The 22,406-nt window shown below is 40.8% G+C and overlaps 1 protein-coding gene across 1 annotated transcript; it reads left to right on the top strand.

The window, feature by feature from the left end:
- Window positions 1-1,314: 1,314 nt before the first annotated feature.
- mybbp1a (MYB binding protein (P160) 1a) lies at window positions 1,315-21,772 on the top strand. Its single transcript, XM_044221715.1, has 27 exons — window positions 1,315-1,565; window positions 2,877-2,972; window positions 4,224-4,307; window positions 4,392-4,466; window positions 4,798-4,905; window positions 5,122-5,312; window positions 5,459-5,626; window positions 6,496-6,613; window positions 8,018-8,307; window positions 8,442-8,549; window positions 8,640-8,765; window positions 9,266-9,472; window positions 9,874-9,982; window positions 10,208-10,301; window positions 11,085-11,245; window positions 11,486-11,605; window positions 11,794-11,976; window positions 13,258-13,431; window positions 13,633-13,790; window positions 15,192-15,326; window positions 15,650-15,740; window positions 16,535-16,666; window positions 16,780-16,848; window positions 17,220-17,333; window positions 19,356-19,457; window positions 19,560-19,684; window positions 21,161-21,772. The coding sequence occupies exons 1-27, from the start codon at window positions 1,389-1,391 to the stop codon at window positions 21,501-21,503; spliced, it is 3,858 nt and encodes a 1,285-aa protein (XP_044077650.1). The 5' UTR covers window positions 1,315-1,388; the 3' UTR covers window positions 21,504-21,772.
- Window positions 21,773-22,406: the final 634 nt, after the last annotated feature.

Here is a 22,406-nt window from a genome sequence, read left to right as displayed (position 1 = left end):
TGAAAGTGGAGATTTTGGCCTGTTGGTGGTCAAGTCCGTGGTGCACACAAAAATCCTCTGTGGACCATGAATATCAACAGCAGTTTTCATGGAAACAGGTCCATTATTTTTTTCAGACAGTTTGTCACAGACCAAAGTGTTGGTTAAGGGGTAATTTTGACGTAACAATGGTGTTTCAAATGTTTAATTGAGAAGCAACCTCATGCAATCAACATAAAACAATATAACATACATTTTCAAAATGCATACAAATATTGTACAAAATACAAATAAAACAGAATCTTAACGCAAACCCTCGAAATCATCCATACAGGGGGAAAAACACAATTGAGAATCTGAATTTTATCTGATATTTAATAACCTGGACAGATAAAGCCAAAACTATCTGCACGGCTAGATAACACTACTAGAGATAAGTGACAATATTTGTTTTTGGTCATTTGGGTGAACTGGCCCTTTTAAATTTAAAAAAACAAACCAGCTGTGCGACCTAGAGGCTGTAGTCAAATATCTGTTTCTGACAGGAGAGGAAGAGTTCACCCAGATATGAAGATATTTCTGTTATACTCATTTTGTTACCTAAAGTAGAATCAACATTACAGTTGTATTTTTTAACTGCTGCCACTTAAAACATTTGGACAAACGCTTTTTTTATTCATTTTTAAGCTACTTTAGTAAAAAAACAAATCTGAAAACTTGGTTCTGTTTCTATCTGCTCATACTAACAACATAATTGCTGATGTGTCTAGAAAACTTATATTCAAGAATGAAAAACTACAAACAGCGTTAGACTTTTTTCAATTGGTAAAACATCTGTATGCATCCTTTAACAACCTCTGTATGGTTCAAGGTTCAGCTTTATTGTCATTATACAATACGGGACTGCACAATGAAATGCACTTGTAGCCCCCTCCATGCTACACACACAGAAAATGTCATTAAAAGATATCCAAATATTTAAGTTAGAATATCATAAAACAATAAAATAGGCAATAAAATATAACAAAGTATAAAAGTAGCTCTAAAGGAAGAAATATAAAAGAACTAAATTATATTTACAAGGGAGATATACAGTTAGTATATACATATACACACAAAAATACAATATGTGCAACAGTCCAACAGAAAAGCACAGGCAGCCAATCTACTGAAAGACATTTGTTTTGCCAATTATTATTATTATTATTGTTATTAATATACTGTGCCAGCTTTTTGTTATTCTAGGGCTGTTTGATGTTACCCTGTTTTGCATTGTTCAATTTGTTCAATAAAGTTTTTGGGGGCGTGGTGAAAAAGAGCGGAAGCGTTGACCCGGAAGCAGTAGCTGCGCAGTGAGGCACGTTTTCCTCCTGCAGCAGCATGGGCAGCAGTTGCGGCTGTGTGAGGAGATGTCTGTAGAGATGGTGGAGCTCTCAGTGAAAGCAGCGGAGCCGGTCCGGCCGGCCGGGATCCTGCAGCAGAACCGCGTTTTCCTCGATTTCTTCTGGGACTTGGCCAAACCGGATCAGGAGGTCCGACTGAAGGCGGTGGAAGACCTCATCCAGTACCTGAAAACTAACAACAAGGTGAGACAGACTCAGATCACTGTCACTGAGAGGCTGTGATCCCAGCATGCTTATCCTCTGAAGTTAGGACAGTAACAGTAGTAATAGTAGCTGTAGTGTCAGGTAGTAGTACAGTAGTCATGTACTTATGCAAAACTACACCATAAATATGCCAAATTACAAGTTAATTCTTGATTTCATATTTTTACCTAAGTGAAAGTTCATTAGAAGTATTGGCACCAAAAACGACTTAATGTAACAAAAGTAAAAGCACGCATTATGTAGTCAGTGTTATATTATAAACATGTAAACAGAACTTTAATGTTTTGGCTGGTGGAGCTAATTTTGAATGCCTTTTTATATAGTTGAATCTATAACAGTGCACCATATTTGTATGTAAAATAATTTACAAAGTAACTACAGCTGTGAAATAAATGTAGTATAAATATAGTATAAAGTACAATATTGCCCTCCCTCACATGTAATTATAAAGTAGCATTAAACTGTACAGATCTTTCATTTTAAAAACTGATATTTTTTACGTATTTGTTATATATTTTTCATATTTTTATCATACATTCTTCTATTTATGATTCTTGACTTTTGCAGTACTTGCCTTTCCTCTTACTATCCATCCATCCATCCATTTTCTACCGCTTGGTCCCGTTAGGGGGTCGCGGGTGACTGGAGCCTATCCCAGTGACTTCGGGCCTTAGGCAGGGCACACCCTGGACAGTGGCCAACCTGTACACAGACACAGACAAGGACAGACAACCATTCACTCACACATTCATTCAATACGGGCAATTTAGAGTTATCAATTAACCTACACATGCATGTCTTTGGACGGTGGGAGGAAGCCGGAGAACCCGGAGAGAACCCACGGTAACACGGGGAGGACATGCAGACTCCACCCAGAGAGATTGTGTGATGTTGGTCCGGTCCAGGAATCGAACCCACGAACCCACGATCTCCTTATTGGGAGTGCACCGTGCACCCCTTCCTCTTACTATGTTATGCTATTTATGTTGTATTTGATGCACCAAAATACAAAGGCAAATTCCCTGTATGTGTAAACCTACTTGGCAATAAACCTGATTCTGAAATGGAAATACTCAAAATAAGAGTTCCTCAAAATTGTAGCTGAGTACAGTGAAATATGTTGGTTCTTATTTTGTTAACTATCCGAACTGTGAGCCCTGTTACTAATAGAAATTTTATTTTATAGAATGTATGCAGTTTATATAATATTTATGAAGTAGTGTGAAAATAGGCTTTACTGTACGCAGTAGTAGCGGTGCATCATGACGTGGCGCTCCATGTGTACTACAGGCAGATGAGTTGGAATACACCTTTAAAAGGCTGGTGGATGGACTGGCTCACACACGAGAGACTGCGAGACCTGGATTCAGCCTGGCTCTGGGACAGGTGAGTGGAGACGACTACCGAAAACCAGTTAAACCTAATCTAACCGTAATTACATTTCAAGACTTGTATTTGTAGATATGTGAAATGTATGTGTGACAAAATAATCTCTAGTAAGTGGACCTTTTGAGTTGAGATTATTGTGTCACACCGTGACGTACATTTCAAATATCTACAAATACAAGTAAAAGTTAATGGTCAGAATTAAAATTACATTTTGCAATTACTGTCTGATGGTTTTTGACCAATGCATACAGGCGAGGCCAATATTAGTTTATCGCAGATATATCAGTGTTGGAGTATATATGTCAGTTGGTAACGAGGTATTGCAGTACCAAAGTGTTAATAGATATGTCAGAGATAATTCAGACACATCGTCTACTTTACATAGTTTGTCCACCAGAGAGCACTGCCAAGTTTATTTTTTAACTGTAAAATGTCTCGCTCAGTACATATCATGGCCATAACTCTTAAAAAGGAATAATTTTACGTGTAAAAATGACAACTTGTGGTGGTGTAAAACCATAACATGTTGTTTTTACACTTCAGTTGTTGTATGGATTAAACAGGCAACATATAGCGTGTTAATTAGTGAGCTTTAGAGGAGCTGGTAGGTGAGGTTGTTACCTTTGGACAGAGACAGGCTAGCTGTTTCCCCCTGTTTCCACTCTTTATGCTGAGCTAAGCTAACCAAGTTGGCTGTAGCTTCATATTTACTGTGCAGACATGAGAGTGGTATCGATTTTCTCATCTAACCCTTGGCAAGAAAGTGAATAACTGAATTTCCCAAGATGTTTTATTATGAAGTGTTAGCAGTAATAGTTAGAGTACAAATGTATCATGAATTCCTGTTGCTCACCATTAATAAATTATCTAGGCACTATGACTTTATGTGATTAGTAAACACTTCGATCACGTCGATCATCAGTTAATGAATATTAATTCACAGTTAATCTATACATTACATAGAACAAGATTGCATTTCAGACCGATGCATTTGATCAGCCTTTCTGAAAGGCAGAACAGTCCCTCATAGAAATATGAATATTTAATCAAACTGGTCATCAGATGCAAACATCTACATGTTGCTGCATGGCCCAGTGGTCTTTATGTCACATTTACAACCTGGGGGTGCCTTACTTATATATTAGTATATGTTTTGTACCCTTATTATAGTGTAGACATCTGTATCTGCCTTGCAGGAAATAATGAACACGTGTTGGCTTTAGCATGACATGAGTTTTTGTTTTTCAGGTCTTAAGTGCCTTTGAAGACGTCTCTCTGCAGAGTATACTCAACAGAATCAAAGAAAAGCACAATTTGCAGACAGTGAAAAAGGTGAGTGTTTGATGTTTTGTCCAGCAGCTCCAAAAGCTTAATGAATGAGCTCGGTGAATCTCAAGGTCTTCTCTTGTTTTTCAGAAACTTGTCAGAAATGCTTTGTTTGGAAACTTGTTTGGTGTCCTCGCCCTTCATCAGTCCAGCCGCCTCTCTAAAGTAAGTAGTCTCACCACGATTCGTTGTTTTGTTTTTTCTTCAATCTCTGATAAAATAACACATTCAATGGTATTAACATTATGCCATAAGTTATTCCTGTAGTGTACCTGAGTGATTTACTCCAAATAAACACCTTGATTTTTGGGGGTAATAGGGGCGTAGTAGCTCATTTTTGCCCCGGCACCCCCCAGCAGATTTTGTACGACCCTGGAGTGTGGTATCACTGTGTGGTTTATGATGTGTATGAAACTATAGCTGCAGACTCTAATGTGTGTGAGCTGCAGTGTAACGTGGTGTTGTGGTCTCTGAGCTCTGTCTTGTGTTCCTGCAGGAGCCGCAGGTGGTGTTGGGATGTGTGCAGCTCCTCCAGAGCATCAGCCAGCACAGACAACACCTGAAGGACCTGCCCACTAAGACCATGATGGACATCCTCAATGAGGTGACAACTGCTGCCCAGTTACACCTTTAATAACACAGGGGCCATATCTCTACAACCATAATGCAAACACATACATAATGCACAAGGAGTTTTAATTGAATCTTTTACTTAAGTCAAGAATTCACTTTTAGTCTTTTGATAGATTATTTTATTTCTGCAAATTTAAAAAACACTTCCATCCATATTTTTCTAAAATGTGTATGTCCTGTCCGTCAGATCCCAGAGGAGGTGTTTGAGGAGGTCCTCCTTAGCGCCCTGCAAACTGACCTGGCATCAGCCTTCAGGACTCCAGAGCAGCTGCAGCTGCTGCTGGTAGCACTGCAGCGGTTCCCACAAACCCTCAAACCCAAGAAACTCAAGAAGCTGCTGGGCTCCTCGACCATCATCAACGCTGACAACATCCCCAAGTAAGAACACACACACACATACGTTAGCTTTCTATATATCAACACATCCTAGAATTATGCAAAATGTATGCACCAGTTTCCCTCACACCTGCTCATTAACAGCTGCTGTGCGAAAAACCTAAGCAACATGTGCTGTTCTCTGGCAGGTTGACAGAGGTGTTGAAGATGGCGGCCCGCTCGGTGAAGAAGGAGTGTGTCCTCCCAGCAGTGGTCCTGGACCTCCTGAAGCTCTCACTGAAGGAAGACAGCTTCCAGCTCTTCTGGAATAACGCCATCATCAACGGCATGTTAAAGGAGCAGCCGGGGCCAGCTCAGTGAGTGAACAAGGGGCTGAGAAACATTGATCCTAACATCCAGAGCTGAGGGCATTTCTGCTGACATACCATAGTAGTAGTAATAGTGGCCGATTCCTTTATTTACCTCAACTGCAGAGAGAACCTGCAGCTCGTTGCACTAGCTATGCATAAGTTCAAACATAGCGTTTGAAGGTAGTGTGGGAGTAACGCTATAACTTTGTAAAAACGGGTTGCACCATACAAGTTAGTTACAATGTAGAGTTAAGATATAACTTAAAATTTACACCTCCCCAAGCAGGTGTAAGTCATTTCTGATTAACTGTTGCCATGGTGCAACAGTTAATCGGAAATGACATGGGAGACACTAATGAACGAACCGGAGGAAAGTTTTCTTCGCCATTTACGTCCTTTTGATATTTGTGCTGACATCCACTCTCAGTTTTTATTCAATAGCCTAATAGGTTATTGAAGAGGGATATGAGACGTGTGTTGAAAAGACATTAATGGCAAAGTTAATGTTTCAGCACCTCTTGATTGGTTGATTTTTCGTGATTAGTCAAAGAAAACCTGATTTTGAAAGTGAAATAGCTATTATTGTCAGTTGCAGCAACTGTCATTTGGAATAATATTTGAGGGCAGAACATTGATTTTTTGTTTTGATGCATTCACTCGTAATGGGAATCGCCGCTTGCACCTCCTGATTGCTTGTTTTAGTGGTGCAACCTGATTTAGTTACTCTCCTACTCTACTGGAGGTATGAACACCTTCCAAAAGATATTTTGCTATATTATATATTTTGTATGTTATATGTCATATTGTCCAGTCCTAGTTCCAGTTAGCTACATTCTGCTAACATGTCCCACTGGTGTTGTCCTGTTTGTGTCCAGTTTCCTGAGCTTCCGTCTGCTGGGCAGTGCCCTGCCTCTCCTGTCTGTAGCCCAGCTGAAGGAGGTGTTGTCTGGAGAGGTGATGATGCACTATGGGGAACATGTGGTGTCTGCACAGGTCAGTGGCCCCGTCTAGTCGACTATAAACAGCAGGTTACTCTTGAACAGGGATGCTCTAAGTAAACATTAACAAATGATTTGTGTCAAAAATCCAATGACCCCCAGTAAAAATAATATGTAGGTATGTTCAGGAAGAGTAAAAATGATTTTCAGGATTTTTTATGCAGAAAGTTTTGTTTTGGTCGGCAAATGAGAGTGGTTGATGAGCATTCTTGATATAGTTGGTAGCTAGTTACCTTTGCAGACATCTGGACAGGAAGTTGGACATACCTCTAGTGGTGTGGCTACATACCATTAGAAATAATTGAGAAAATATGTTTTTGTAATTGAATTTTGGTAGTGACCCAACAAGCTTCTCAAATCAACCGTCATTCCCATTTCTCTCTCCCCTGATTTCCTGTCATCTCTCTACAGTCTGCTATCAAATAGAGCATAAAAGCCCAAATTAATTTAAAAAAACATGTAATGCAAGACACCGTTTGCTGAGATGTGAATCGGTGGAGCCGGAAGGAAAGCTCTGCTTTCAGGGGATCAAAAGTTTATACCACTTCCTAAAAAGTCACCCTTTATGAGGGTTTATAAGTTGTAACTGATGGCTTTATTAATGTTGAATCATTTATTCATGACTTAAACAACTTTTAACAATTGGTGGGTTTACAGGTTGCAAAAAATCTCTGCAGCTACAAGTGTTAGTCAGTCATTTGATAAAGGGTTCTTGCAACAATGCGTCACCTCTGCAATTGTAAATGTCAGTAAGTTGATGGAAAAACAGATTTTGGTCCAGATGCTCTGCAGTTTTTTTCCAGTCTAACAGTGGAGAAGTCTTCATGTCCTGATGGATTAAAGAGCTAAAAAGACGAATCAAATGTCTTGCTAGAGAAGGATAAACATCTCAGAGAGAGGTTTTTCACAACCTGGCAACAAAAAAGTTGCTCCTATTAATGGCTTATAACTGATCTGTAAATTATTAGTAACCATTATTAAAGCCATGACTTACGGCTTATTCATAAAGGGTTCGTTATTAGAAAGTGGTACCAAAAAGTTTCAGTCCATTTAATGTAGTTGCAGTTTAATTCATTTTTTTGAGGTCAGTGTTAGATTTCTAAAACTTTATAAGGGAATTGTGGTGATTGGTCAAATTTGCCACCCATCTTTTATTTTTACCATAGTTTTGTAGAAATACTGTGGTTATCTGTCAGAATTGCAAGCTTTTAGTAAAGCTTGAATTATCACAGTGGTAGTAGTAGTAGTAGTATATTTAATTGAGCTGTATAGTTATGTCAGTATTATCTTCTTCACTCTCAATAGGTAAGGAGAACTGACTGTGTGCCTGCCTGAACCAGTGATCATGCACATTAACAGCTGACTGATATAAATGTCATCTATCATTTGTCTCTCCCAGAAACCGGACCGTTTCAAGCTGGCCCCAGAGATGGACACCTATGTGTCCAACTTCTTGCAGGGCTGTCAGGACCCCGACAAACAGCTGGCAGTGATGGTGGGCTTCTCCTCGCTGACCAACCAGGGCTACCCTGTGGTGCCGTCGGTGTGGAGGGTGGTGCAGCACCTTCAGCCTGCAGCTCTGCAGCACTACGTGGAGTGGTTGAAGAAGATGTTCCTGCAACCTCAGCTGGACAAGCTGCTGGACTTCAGCACTCGCAAGCAGAAGGACAATCAGGAAGGACGGGAACAGTGAGTGTATACACCTTTTGCATGTTCAGCAGCACGTTTATCTCTCAGCTGTTCCTGTCTGGTCTTGTGACCCTGAACAGGAAGACGCAGGGATGGAAACTGGACAAATGTAACTGTTGATTGTCTTACCTCAGGAAGGAGAACGTGTTCCGCCTGAGGAAGTGGATTGTTGCTCGGGTTGCCTCAATCATTGACAACCACCAAGTGAAGAGGCAGGAGGATCTCATCATGGATGTGGCCAGGTGAGACTCGCCTGTATTTGAGCAATGTCAAGGTCTCCGTGTTTGATGAAGATGAGGCCATCAGCTGGTTTTGTGTTGTTTCTTTTCCAGGTTTGTCTTTTTCCACGCTTTCTTCAGTGCCAAGAAGGCCTCTGCTGACATCCCAGAGACAAAGGAGAAGCTTTCTGTCCCACTGGATGATAAAACCAGAGGAGTGCTTGTCAATTCTTTCTTTGGGTGAGAGATGAAATCTTCTCTGCTGCCTCTGAAACATCAGCCACTGATTACAGCCAGTGTAGTTTATTCCTCTCAGCCTTGGTTAGAAAATTGTAAAGATGACGTTGGAAGATAGCATTAGTGGACATCATAGGTAAGGGAGAAACCAGCTGTTATTATACAACAGGTAATCATTGTTTAACTTTATTGAAATCGCAGTGGGTTCAAATACTGAGTTTGCGTTAACCAAACCAAACGGTTTAGGTGTGAAACGCACCCAACATTCATCTGTAACTGATTCCCCAGATTTCAGTCTGGAAACCGGACTGTTCACATCTTCAGAAAAACAGCACTGGCCAAAAAAAGAAATACAAACCTGACGTCATGCACGGGGCTTCCCCAGGACATTTTTTTTTACATCACAGCCAACGTTGAACCCTGTTTTGTCCAAAGACCAAAAGGCTTTTCAGGTGTCTTGTGGTCACTGCTGCATCACTGATTTCTGTCTGTCCACCCTCCAGACTCCTCCTGTCCATGCACCACCTCCCTCTGACTGACGACTCGGCCGAAGGCACGGCTGTCAACCAAAAGCGCGTGCTGGGTGTAACAGCTGACGGCACCATGTGGATTTACCACCTGGTCCAGTACGCCCAAGTCCTTCTTAACCAGCCGAAACATGTCCAGAGCAGCCAGCCCTTCAGCCCTGAGCAGAGACAGGCCTGGGACAGGTAGGACAACAGAATCTCCTCAGACTATGGCCTCTATGATCCAAGAGCAGGACAAGATCAAGATAACAGCAGGATACAATTCTTCCCTTTCTTCTGATGGAGTTACAATATTACAGCCACTTGCATGAATGTAGTTGTACAGGTTTAAAGGATAATTCACTTTATTACAACTTGGATCTTATTCTTTTAGTTTTGGCCATCGTTTCTATATTATAATAACGCTCACCAGAGTGATTTTTACATTTCTGTTCACTTACCGGTTAAACAAATAAGATACGTTTGTGTAAATAAGACAGCTTAAGAAATATTGATGGCCGTACAAGTGTATCTGTTCAATGAGTACTACTAGACAAGGTAGGAACATGTTTGATAGCGCTGGCTCTACATGTGTGTTCTTCCAGCATGCTGGAGTCGGTGGCAAACCTGAAGAAGAAAACAAAGAAAGGCCCGACTGCAGAGAGCAGCGCGTTCCAGCAGCTCTTCCTGTTGGTCGGCATGCACCTCTTCAAGGTACAGCATATTACCGGAGCCATGATATACAGTAGTAGCACTGTTGTTATTGGATTATTGCAGCCTTGATGTTGTTGTGTTCTTAAAGAATACTGTAGTTTAATTTCCAATCAACAAACACCATCCGCTGACTAAAAAACAAAACATTGCCATGGAAACAAGCTGAATCAGAGCGAAATAATCTTCTTGACTCTGAACGCCGTCATAAATGTATTTCTTCTGAAGGCCCCTGAAGAGCTGCTGGACATCCTGAAGGACCTGCAAAGCTGCGTGGACAAAGCTCTGGAGAAGAAGGCCAAGAAGAAAAAGAAGAAACAAGGTGAGGCCTCATTCACAGTGATGATGCTGATGCCTCCATCACCATCATCCTTTTACATCTTAATGTTGCACTATACAGGATTTATTTTCACCGATCTAAATCACAAAATGGGTTTGCAGAAGAGACGAGCATGCCATCTCCACTAACTGAGATGCGACAGATCTGTCCTCTTCCATTAGCCGTGTTATTCTGGTTTTTGTATCGGCAGTATAGTATGGTATAATTTCACTGTAATGTTTTACCGTTGCTGGTTGATGCGCCTTGAGTTGTGATTTTATTTTATTTTTTGTTACATATACCATTCCCAAAAGTCAATAATGAGCTTCCAAGCTCAAATTTAAGTTACTCACACTTTCATAGAATATTCAAAAAAAAGAAGGAATTAGTCATATGATCGACTTTTGGTTCACTCACCGCTCTCATCAGCATCATTTCCAGACGTAGAAGGTAGCTGTTAGCTCTAAAAACCCACTGTATGATACATGCCCAGCATAAAACAGACAAAGTTAGTGACTAGCTGGTGAACATAGGGGAGCATTTAGCAGCTAAAGAAACAGGTATTTCCCTCAGGAGTTAGTGGAGACCAGAAACAGAGCTGAAAGAGCAGGAATATCAGACTTAATGAACCAAAATGTTGCGCCATGTCTGCTGGATGTGTAAATAGCTGTTTGCTAACATGTTTGTCATTACGTTACGTAACTTTGTTGTGTGATATAAGATGCCAGATGTTGTGCTCACACTGCTTTAAAGTATATGAATGTGTGTGCCTTTTCCTTGGTGCAGCCACAGAGCAGGAGGAGGAGCCTGAGTGGGTGGAGGTGATGGTGGACATCTTGTTGTCCCTGCTGTCCCAGCCGAGCCGACATATCAGACAGGTCTGCAAAACGGTCTTCTCCTCCATCAGCCCCCATGTTACTGCTGCAGCTCTCACCGCCATCTTAGATGTAAGTAACACATACAAGGTCTTTTGTATAAACAGGCCATTATCCTTCTGCCACTATGACCTGGACCTGATCTCCATTCGAAAATGGGACAAATGTCTTGTTTGCTTACTGCCCAGATAGTGCACTGCCAACTTTAGTAAGTAAGTGATCTCTAAAGGGATTCAAAGTCACTTAGGTCATGTATATTGTGCTGGAAGCTTTGTAAGTGATTGTAATGATGGTGTTTTGGGCTCCGTGTAGGTCCTGGACCCAGAGAAGGATGATGAGGACAACAGCGCTGTGGTCGTAACTGACGACAACAAAACCCAGAAGAAGAAACCAGATGAGGAAGATGACGAGGAAGACGATGAGGAGATGGAGGTCAGTTCTTCTCAACTTATTTTCTTTTGTCATCTTATGGTCTTGTATGGTATTCTACGCAGACCCATATGATTTGCCTTTTATTTACTGATTCCACTTAATAAATGCACGTCTTTACCGTTAGTTTTATTTTTGTACTGAATTAGAAGAAACTGATATCCTAAAACATGTGGTTATGGCTTTGCCAGGATGACGAGTCTGACGGATCAGATGAGGACTCTGACGAGGATGAAGACGATGACGATGATGAAGCAATGGAGGAGGAGGAGGAGGAGGAGGAGGAGGAGGATGATGATGAGGTGGAAGAGGGAGAGGTGGACCAAAATTTCCGTTTGGAGCTGATGAAGGTCCTGCAGCAGCAGAATGCTCTGGTGAGATTTCAGGCTTTCAGCACGTCCTGGTGTCAGTGGTTTGCATGTATCAGGGGTTTTTTTTGGATACTTGGGGGCAGCACTACAATCTTTAAACACAACGTTGACGTTTTATCACCAGTGGAAACTTGTAGGAGGAAACACAAACAGCCCCAGCTGACCAGTCACAGCTCTGTATGGTATCTCTGATGCCACAGCCCTGATGTGTAGAGTAGGTGCACATCAGTTACAGTGTAGTCAGGGCAGCTACATGTGTAGGCTCCACAGCTAAGCACAACTAGAAACCCAGCTGTAGTCTTGTACTGTCTGAAATGAAAAAGGTTCTGGGAACAGAGGACCAGGAATATTTGTTAACAGCACAAACAGGGTTTTGTTAAAGTTATTTTATATATTTTTAGCCACACTAGCGGCGTGGCTCTCGGCAGTGTCGGTCTGTCAGTAGGTCCACCACTTTGATGAAGTTTTGTACAGACATTCATGTTCCCCAGAGGACGAATCCTACTGACTTTGGTGATCCCCTGATGTTTCCTCTAGTGCCACCACCAGGTCAAAATTTCATGTGAAATATCTCAACATCTACTGGATATTTTAGCACAAAATATGGTACAGACATTTATGGTTCCCAGACGATGCGTTCTATCGACTTTGGTGATCCCTTAATTTTTCCTCTAGCACCGTCATCAGGTCAAAATTTTTATTTGTCAAATACTTTGGTTTATGGCCAAATACTTGCAAAACGTTCCCATCAGATTCAGCTGTACTTTGTGTTTAGTGTTAATTTGCTAATTTTCATGTTAGCATGCTAAACTTAGATGGTGATAATGGTAAACATTATAACTGCTACAATGTTAGCATTGTCATTCTGAGCATGTTAGCATGCTGACATTACTGTTTAGCACAGCTGTGCCTTAGTACAGCCTCACAGAGCTTCTAGCATGGCTTAGTCTTGATTATACATATATATAATGCATTTTTGTGGATGTGTGTCTATCACTGTTAGTTTTTAAGTCTTCAGCCTACATGTAATGTTGTTGTTTTTTAGCAGCATGTCATGAATTGAGCTATTACCATCTACTGCACCATTTTATTAATATTGTAACACTGCTAGATTAATTTAATCATGCCCTTGTCTCGTATGTAGAAAGATTTTAGATGAGGTTAACAGAAGAATATGTGTCCACTATATGTGATTCACCAGCAGTGATCAGGCCACAGCAGACTCTGTAGCAGGAATGAGGTGTTACATTGTGTTCTCTGTGCTCTATTGTGCTGTATTTTCAGGCCACAGAGGAGGACGGTAGCAGTGATGAAGATCTGGATGATGAAGCCATGATGGAGCTGGATAAGGGCCTGTCAGCGCTGTTCTCAGAGCAGAAGAAAAAGACCCAGGCCAAGAAGGATGAAAAGACAAAACTACAGAAGGAGAAGACGCTGGTCCGAGACTTTAAGATCAAGGTACCTTTCCTCAGGCTGCTATTTTGTAAAGGATTTATAAACACATATTTGAAAATATGCTTGTTTGCCGTCTTACCCAGAGTCAGATCAGAAGACTGATATCAGCGTCTTTAGCTTAGCTCCATCAAAAGTGAAAAAATACACATTCCACCAACCTAAAAGCTGTCTCCCTGCCTTGTGTGGCTTTTCCTTATGTTGTAGGTGTTGGACCTGGTTGAGGTGTTCGTGGCCCGGCAGGCTGGTAGTCCTCTTGTGCTGGGTTTGGTGGAGCCTCTGCTCACCGTCATCGACAGAGGAATGAGCTCCGACAGCCACCAGCAGGAGCAGGACTTCCTCCGCCGAGCTGCAGATATCTTCAGGTAATGCACTTTAGCTATGGACTGAGGCGATTCATAGCATCTTTTGTTTACATGTTTGGTGTTAAGCATGATAATGTATTTTGTTTGAAACACTCCTTCCAGAGTGTTTTTATCCACCAGAGATCACCTGCCAAACATTGTGTCCAGCACTGTGATGTCCCTTGCTCAGATTTTTTTGTGTTTTATATACTTATTATATAGCTGGTGTTCAATTGCCATATTCTTTAGACTGTAATTACAACAAACCAAGTCAGAAAAAATGTTCATTTCAGCCTCCAAGTTGTAATTCAGAGTCAGAGATATCTGGAATTTCTGTTGGTGATGATATCTTCCACCACAGAAATGCCAGCAAACTTCTGGCAGCATGGCTGGAAAGCCTCCATCGCTGGCAGTTGCATCTAAATAAAATCCAATTTAACACAAATAGAATTGATTTGGCTCATTTAAAATGAGCTGTACAAAGTTTGTTTGGATCTAGTTTCTCTCCATAACTAACTGCTAAAGAATTTGAAAAACCCAAGTCAGAAAAACAGGAGGTTTTCCTGTTTCCTTCCCATTCTGATGAGATTTTGTGAATGCAGCATAAGCTACTGTCAATAAAACACTTCCTGCAGATTTTTCACACTGAAAGTGGAGCTGGTTTGAACTAGAATGAGCCAATTAGACCAAAACAGACATTCCTGGCTGATTTTTATTTCTTTATTTTATTTATATCACCATTAATTTTCCATGAAATTGACTATATCAGTCTATATTTTGATACGTCAATATAAAATTGCGTATATAGTGAAAGAGGATTTAAGGTGCCAGTACACGCTATCAGAACTGCTTGTCGGATGGTTGAATAGCTTTGGAAACCCCTCTCTTTTTTTGTTTTTTTTGTTTTTTTATTCTTGACACAACTATTTGTATGAACAAACTAATGCAACACTATGCATGCCTTCCACAAGAGACTGCTTGTTTGAAAATGTGCGCGGTTATCCCCTTTCTCGCCGCTTTCCAGTTTGGGGTTTGTAACAGCTATAAACACTTTTGCCTTCAGACAAGGTTGGATGCAGCGTACAAACTAATTATTTTCTAGAACAACCCGGCCCTTACCCTTCTAAGGTGTATGTTGAATGTTGTTTTAGGTAATTTCAGTGCTCTGCATTTGCCTAAAATTAATGTCTGAACCTGTGTCTAGGTGATACATAGCCCTAAAACACGTGCAGAGTTCGACCCAAGCTGATGTCTTTGCAAGAAATGAAGCCAAACCTCACACAAACAGGATCTGGTGCTTTGAGGCTCAGCTAGGGTTTCAAACCACTAGGTCTTTGGGTTGGATGGTGTAGACATTTAATGATTCTTACTTTGACTGAATGCATATGTTGCCTATTAACTCTTTCTATTTTTTTTTTTTAGGAACCAGCTGTGTAGGTCCAAGGTTTACTGCAGGACTGCTGGTGACAGACAGGGGGAGCTCCATGACCTGCTGGACAAACTGATGACTAAAACCCAGAAACTGTCAGACTCCTCAGTCTGCCTTTATTACTTCAGGTACAACTTACTGTTTAATGAGTGAGCTGAATAGAAAATTATGCTAAGCTGTCTCACACCATGATATTTGTGAATGTCTGAATGACTAAAGAAGAGTTAATGAATCTTTTTTGATTCCACGTGGGAAAAATAGGTCCTTGACAAAGGAGTACGGACAAAAAAAAATTGGATTTATATTAAAACAGAGCAAATGAGAGTATGACACATAACATGACTGACAATTTCAGTACAAGAACGTGAACTGGGAATATGAAGTATGATTGTGAGATGCGGTTGAAAGCTCCGGTGTTTTGTATTTTGCCGATGTTGAACTGTCCTTGCAGTGCATCTCTATACGTGGTGAAGGTGCTGCGAGGAGCTCCACCTGCTGATACCAAAGAGGAGCAGATGGCAGACAAAGCGGCAGCAAATGACGTATGTTTACACACACCTCTGTTGTCATTCACCGCTTGATTTCAGGAAATCGGTCAGTTAGTAGCCTAATGATAGTGTGTGATGTGTTATTGCCACAGATGGTCGCCAAGCATTTCTCCAACTTTACCCAAAACAAATCACATACAGGTCAGGCCAAGCTTTCCTTTTGCTTTTAGGTCACAAGGTTGGTCAGTAGACAGGTGGTAATTAAATATTTACGTGGTATGCAATTGTTACCGTTGCATTTTTCATCTCTCATATTATGTCCAGCTTTGCACCAGATAAAATCCAGGTCTGTTCCTGTACTTTACTGGGTCAGGAAATGGGTCAGTACTGGATAACTTTTAGCCAGAGCGTCCTCTTCTCTTTGATTTTATTTGTCCAGGTTTAGAGATATCTGTCTGTAAGATTTATGTCTCCACACCAATACAATGGAGGCTAATGGAATTTAGTTTGTGGTGCTCACGGCATTGAAAAATTACATTTCTAAATTTCAAGAGGAACAATTAAGAAGATTAAGATAAACAAAAACAGATTAAGAAGGACGCCGGTTAGTCTGGTTTTTTTTTTTTTTTTTTTAAACCTTTCTTTAACCAGGGATGAGAGCAATAGGCCTTTTTCACAGCTGCCATTTTGCACAATACCAAGAGTCTGAAACTGAAGCAGCTAAATGGAATGCACCCTTTAGTGATTTTATTTTTTAAACCTGTGCTTATCCTACTGTGACGTGTTAAAATGTCTTCTGTGAAGGAAAGTCTGATGCCTGACGTTGTGTTGTGTGTGTGTGTCTGCAGTTGAGGTTCATGGGCAATGTGGATGTGGATCGGGTCTCCACCATCTTCAGAGAGGCTCTGAGCTCCTTCATGAGCAAGAGGAAGAGCCCTCTGACTGCTCAGATGTTCACAGACTTGTTCAACAGATTCCCTGTGAGTACAGCTATACATCTCATTCTGAGTACAGAAGTTAGCTCAGGTCATCGTATAGACAGAAGCCACGTCTCCGCTGGCAGTAACTAATGCAGCTTGTGTGTTATTTCCAGGTTTTGTGTGTGAACTTGTTGGACGCAGCAGTGCAGCACATCACATCTGGGGTCAGAGTACACCAACAGGTAAAGATTTGTGACCATTTTCTATTGCAGGAGCAGAATTCCTGACAGAGGAGGAAATAAAACATTATTTGCATTCGATGTGAATACCTATGCTCCGTAGGCAGAAAAATAACCAGGAAAAAAGACACAAGATCATCACTAGTTTGGACAAAGGCGTCAAAGTATGCATAAGAATAAATTAAACAATGACAACACAGATGGGTCTGTGATTTTCAAAAAGAAGATTTAAAGATTCAAAGTTTAAATAGTTCTGACAAACACAAAGGAGAACCTCCACCCTCCAACTCAGCTGCTACATATTAATTTATTACCATGTGTACGTTAGACTTCCTTTTGATGGACTTTGTGTGTGTGTGTGTGTGTGTGTTTAGGGCCAAGCATGTGTGCTGGTGTTGCGGGCGATGCAGAGCAGGGAGGTTCAGCAGCTGCTGAGTGGCGTTCAGTGGACAGAGCTCTGTGTGAAGGTCACAGGTCAGCTGACAGTGGTAGGTCAACACAGCTCTACAACACAGTCTTGGGATACATCTCAGGGTTAACAGGGAGCATGAGCTGCATCTACATGCAGGAGGAAATTTGATTAGTTGTTTAGGTAATGTCTGAATTTTACAGAAGGTTACAGCATTACAACAGCTTAAAAAAGGTGGTTTTCAATCTGTACAACACTGTACAACCCTTCAGTAAAATAACTTCAACAGGTTTTTAGATCCATCCATCCATCCATCCATTTTCTACCGCTTGGTCCCGTTAGGGGTCGCGGGTGACTGGAGCCTATCCCAGTGACTTTGGGCCTTAGGCAGGGTACACCCTGGACAGTGGCCAACTCGTCGCAGGGCTAACACAGACACAGACAAGGACAGACAACCATTCACTCTCACATTCATTCAATACGGGCAATTTAGAGTTATCAATTAACCTACACATGCATGTCTTTGGACGGTGGGAGGAAGCCGGAGAACCCGGAGAGAACCCACGGTAACACGGGGAGGATATGCAGACTCCACCCAGAGAGATCGTGTGATGTTGGTCTGGTCCGGGAATCGAACCCACGAACCCACGATCTCCTTATTGGGAGGCAGGAGCTTTAGCCGCTCTGCCAGGTTTTTAGATGAAATATGAAAAATGTCATGGGATGTTTCATCAAGGCCACAGTGTCTTTTTTTCAGCTCATTGTTTATTTGCTATTTTCAGTGAAAAAGCATTGATAAACTGACCGTACACCACCTGCACAGCACCAAACAGCAGACACACACAGTTGGTGATTAGCTGGTGAACATTACAATTATGATTGTTGGTAGGGATGCACTGGTCTGACTTTTTCTCCACCTATACCATTTCCTGCCAAGTACCAATTCAATACCAGTGCTCTCTTTTTCCCAATTTAAATTCTGTAAACATCTCTGTGTGGAACTGATTAAAAATTATTTTCTACGTGCAAGATAGCATGAGGCTATAACAACACATCAATTCTTCATTATAAGTGGAGACGTTCATTCACCAACATCCTTTAGGCTTGTGCAAATTTTAATTATATTGTGCTAGAAGGTTTATTGCATCGTGCTGTGATAAACGATGATTAGAGCCAATAGTGCACTCGCTGTCCTCTGTGTCTTCAGGACAGCGGAGGGTAAAGACTTCCATAATTACATGCTTCTGCAATTCTTCACCAAACCGCCTCACCTCTGCGATGCCCCGTCTTTTTCCTCCTAGACAAAAATGAACCTGCCAAACAACATAACTCCTCCGTAGGGTTTTTTAACTCCAGTTGCCAAAGATTTGTCGTTAATAAGATGTAACGTCAGTCCTCATTTTCTGAGTCATTTTCTCTGTTATAAAAACAGTGCATGCAATGTTTCAAAATGACTTTCTGACAAAAACTGCAGGTGTGGTAGAAAATTACTGAAATGTTTACGTAAAATTGCTGAATCACTGTTGAATAAATCAAAAGGGGCGTTGCAACCTTTGACGTGAGAGAAGGTTCAGACTGTCCAGTCGTAAAGATTAGAAGACCTTGGGGTGTCTCACTTTCTTGATATATGCTTGGTTGAAACTGGTTTTGACTAGATTTCTATTTGCAAAGATAGCAAGATAGCAATGAAGAGCCATCAATGCCCCTCTTCGTGACCTTGTTCTCAAGGCTGCTTGGGTAGGCTAGGGGATTGGTAAACTGACTCTGTGCAACCTGTGATGTGCACTACATTATAGTGTGTTATAAACAATTTATTAAATGTGTGTATACTGCTTATAAATGCTAAATAGGAGGACCTAAAGTTTTACCAGCTGCAGAAAATGTCTAAATCTAGTTCACATTAAAATTATTTTTATTGTGGGTCGTCCTGGTGGCCTAGGGGTCTAAGACGCTGACAAACAGTACCAGTAGTCATCACTTCTACAGTAAATATATAATTAGTCAAAATGTATCATATCTGTCAAATCAGATGGCGATGCCTGGATCAGTTGATAAGGCCAACATGGATAGCAGTCATAACCCCAGTGTCTTCTTCTCTCAGAGTCTTCAGCAGGTCGGTCAAACTGAGAGCAAGGTGGTGAAGGAGAAGGTGGTGAGAACCCTGGAGCTCTGTCAGTTCCTGGTCAAGCACGTTAACCAGCAGGTAGGTGGGCTTTTCAGTGTCAGGATGAAATCATGAGAGGAAACTGTTGATGTGGTTTCAGTCCAGACTCAAGTCTCTGCCTCTGCTGCCTGTGCCGTGTAGAAGCTGTCTGTGGACCTGGAGCCCCTTCAGAAGGTCCTGCAGTCCCTGACCAGCGTCCTCACTTTCAAGAAGACCGGCAAGCTAGAGGACACCTACTGGGCGGTGATGAAACACTTTGGAGTCATGTGAGTTATTGTGTTAACATACACACATCTACGTGTGTGTTTGCATGCACATTAGGAACCAGGTTAGCGGGACAAATCAGGAAATTACCAGGTTTCTGTAAAATCTACAGATACATGCAGCAGGTCCGTAAGCAGATTTCCTCTCTGTCTGAAGTCTTTTCATGCACATGTGTACATGTAAAAAGCAGATTTGAAACCCAGTCACGCATATACTGTACATGTCCAAGAAATTGATCCAGGACAAATCTAGCTGGGGATATCAGGTTTCTCTAATTCCCTACCCCGAAAGCGGGTTTCTCGTTTACGTGACGTTTAAGAAATCAGGTTACTGCAGAAGGCAGACAGTAAAGCATTTACTTAAGTGCATGTTAACGTACTCAATGTTTCCTCATTTTATAGCAGCAGTGTACAGTTGATGATATAACTCAACTAGCACCGCCAGTGTATCCTGCTTGTATAGCAGCAATTGTTTTCTCCACCATTATAATACTTGCGGTAGAGTTAGCACAATGCTACCAACCCCACCCAACAAGGTATATTTACCTGTTTACCAAAGCAGTGGTCTCATTGAAATGAATGAGGGGGCTGTGTTATTTTCATGCAATTCTAATATTTGTCTGAACTAAAAACTTCTAGCCATTCAAACTCCTAAGCTGCAACTTCTTTATTTATGTTTTGTTTGTTTTTTTGGTTTTATGTGTGTTTTTAAAGTAGGTTGTGGTATAAATGACTTGCAAGGCCAAATGGCAAGTGCTTCCTCATTCTGTGGCGGTGCTGTTCTGAGGTTTCAAACCTTAAAAATGTAAAAGATTAATTAATTAATTTAAAAAGATTTGACAGCCCACAAACAAACAGAATAACTATTGCATTTTGTGCTATTTTGATTGTAGTGCACTTCTCACCACCACTGACTGAAGGACACTTACAGAGATATTTACACCACAAACTGTTTTGGAAACTGAAATTTTAAAGTTCAGGGTAGTTAATCATTTGCTTAACAGAGATTCAGTTTGATTCATGATTCAGTTTTTTGGTGATTGGATTAAAAACTAATTATTTTTTTATTTGACAAGCTAATATAACCAATAAATAAACGCAACTCCATACAAAATGTTGAAGTAGATGTTGTGTTAGCTTTAGCATATAGATATCTGTGCCCAAGTGTCTGCTCAAACAAATGAGCTTTTAGATTAAAAGCATTTTATACCGACTGTTGCTGAAACCAGAGAAATTTGATCCACTTATTTCTTCATTATTATTCATAACTTGATGACACAAGGAAATTATTTGCTGTGATGTCTTCTTATTGATCACTTGAATCAGCTCATCAACAGTCCTGACAAACATGAGCTTCACCCAGGATTACTTTACTACAGGGCTCGTGCATGACAAGGTGTCTGTTTTTTGTTTGTTTGTTTTTGGACAGTGAATTGAAGCTGTTGTGTTGACCTAGTATGTGTTTGTTCACATTCACAGGAAACCCAAAGTTGAAAAGACAAAGCCTGACAAGGAGGCCAATCAACAGCAAGTTCCCAAGAAGAAGAAAGGTTTTCTACCAGAAACAAAAAAGCGTAAAAAGCGCAATAAGCCTGTTTTGGAGCCAGCAGGAGACAACTCGACCTCCACAGACAGACCAGGAGCAGACAAAGGACAAGCCAAAAAGAAACATGACAAGAAAACAAAGCAGAAACGACCAGCCGATGGTGCGACGGCTTCTCAGCCCAACCCAGCCAAGAAGAGCAAGACACAGTCTGCGAGCAAGCCAGCCAAGAAGAAGAAGAAACCCAAACAGAAGAAAGAGGGAGGAGGACAAATGTAAAGCGGACACTGCTATTTAAATGTTAATTTCCTTTTTAAAGAGGCTGTGTTTTCATCTGTTAATTTTTCTACTGTCCATGCAGTTTACTTCAGAAAACATGTTGGTATATTTCAATATGAGATAGTTCCATATCATACATTATATATCATATAAATGTGAAAGATAGTGTGGGAAGTGAATTAAGATGGATTATTTTTCTAACGTGTGACTGCTATTGATTAGAGAAAAATGTCTACAACAATAAATTAATTTATCTTCCTGGAAATCCATCACAACTGTGCTCCCACTTCAGAACAGTTCTATCAGCTTTGTTATGCAACAATAATAAGAAACACTCCTGAAATGTAAAAAAAACTATGAGCATTACATTACCTAGTCATAGCTCACAGTCATGGTCCTACAGGTTCATCCAACCTACAGACAGAATATAAAACTCTGTTCTGAGTTCTTCAGACCATTTGATATTTCTGCAGTGAAAAATCTTCCTATGACTCATTTTATACTTGACAACTTTTTAAACATACGTAGGTCATCTGCTACAGAGTAAACAAAGATAAAATATACAGCTTACTGACAGCAAAAACAAAGTAAAAATATTCATTATTTTAGACCATAAAATCTACAAATCCACACTATATACATGAAATGTTGTCAGTTGCCCTGTGCTATGCCTTTCACAGACAAAAACCCCTGCTGTTGTCATTGATAATGATTGTGCTTCCTTTACGTTTCATTAGCATGTTGATAAAAAGCAAATTGCAATTATTGCAAAATGTTTCATCTGGGGCACGTAAAATCTTAAACGTGCACTAACTGATTTATTTTTTGGCCACTTGGGTGCAGCGGAAACAAGTCGTGAACACGACGTTGACATTATCACCTTTTAAATTGATATGGTAAACT

This window comes from Siniperca chuatsi, linkage group LG14, assembly GCF_020085105.1.
Source record: "Siniperca chuatsi isolate FFG_IHB_CAS linkage group LG14, ASM2008510v1, whole genome shotgun sequence".
NCBI lineage: Eukaryota > Metazoa > Chordata > Actinopteri > Centrarchiformes > Sinipercidae > Siniperca > Siniperca chuatsi.
This window is presented reverse-complemented; position numbering and strand designations above follow the sequence as displayed.

Coding starts and splice junctions, on each gene's coding strand:
- mybbp1a (XM_044221715.1), top strand. CDS start 1,389: ATGTCTGTAGAGATGGTGGAGCTCTCAGTGAAAGCAGCGGAGCCGGTC. Junction 15,741..16,534: donor ACAAAGCGGCAGCAAATGAC/GTATGTTTACAC, acceptor GTGTGTCTGCAG/TTGAGGTTCATGGGCAATGT. Junction 16,849..17,219: donor GGGTCAGAGTACACCAACAG/GTAAAGATTTGT, acceptor GTGTGTGTTTAG/GGCCAAGCATGTGTGCTGGT.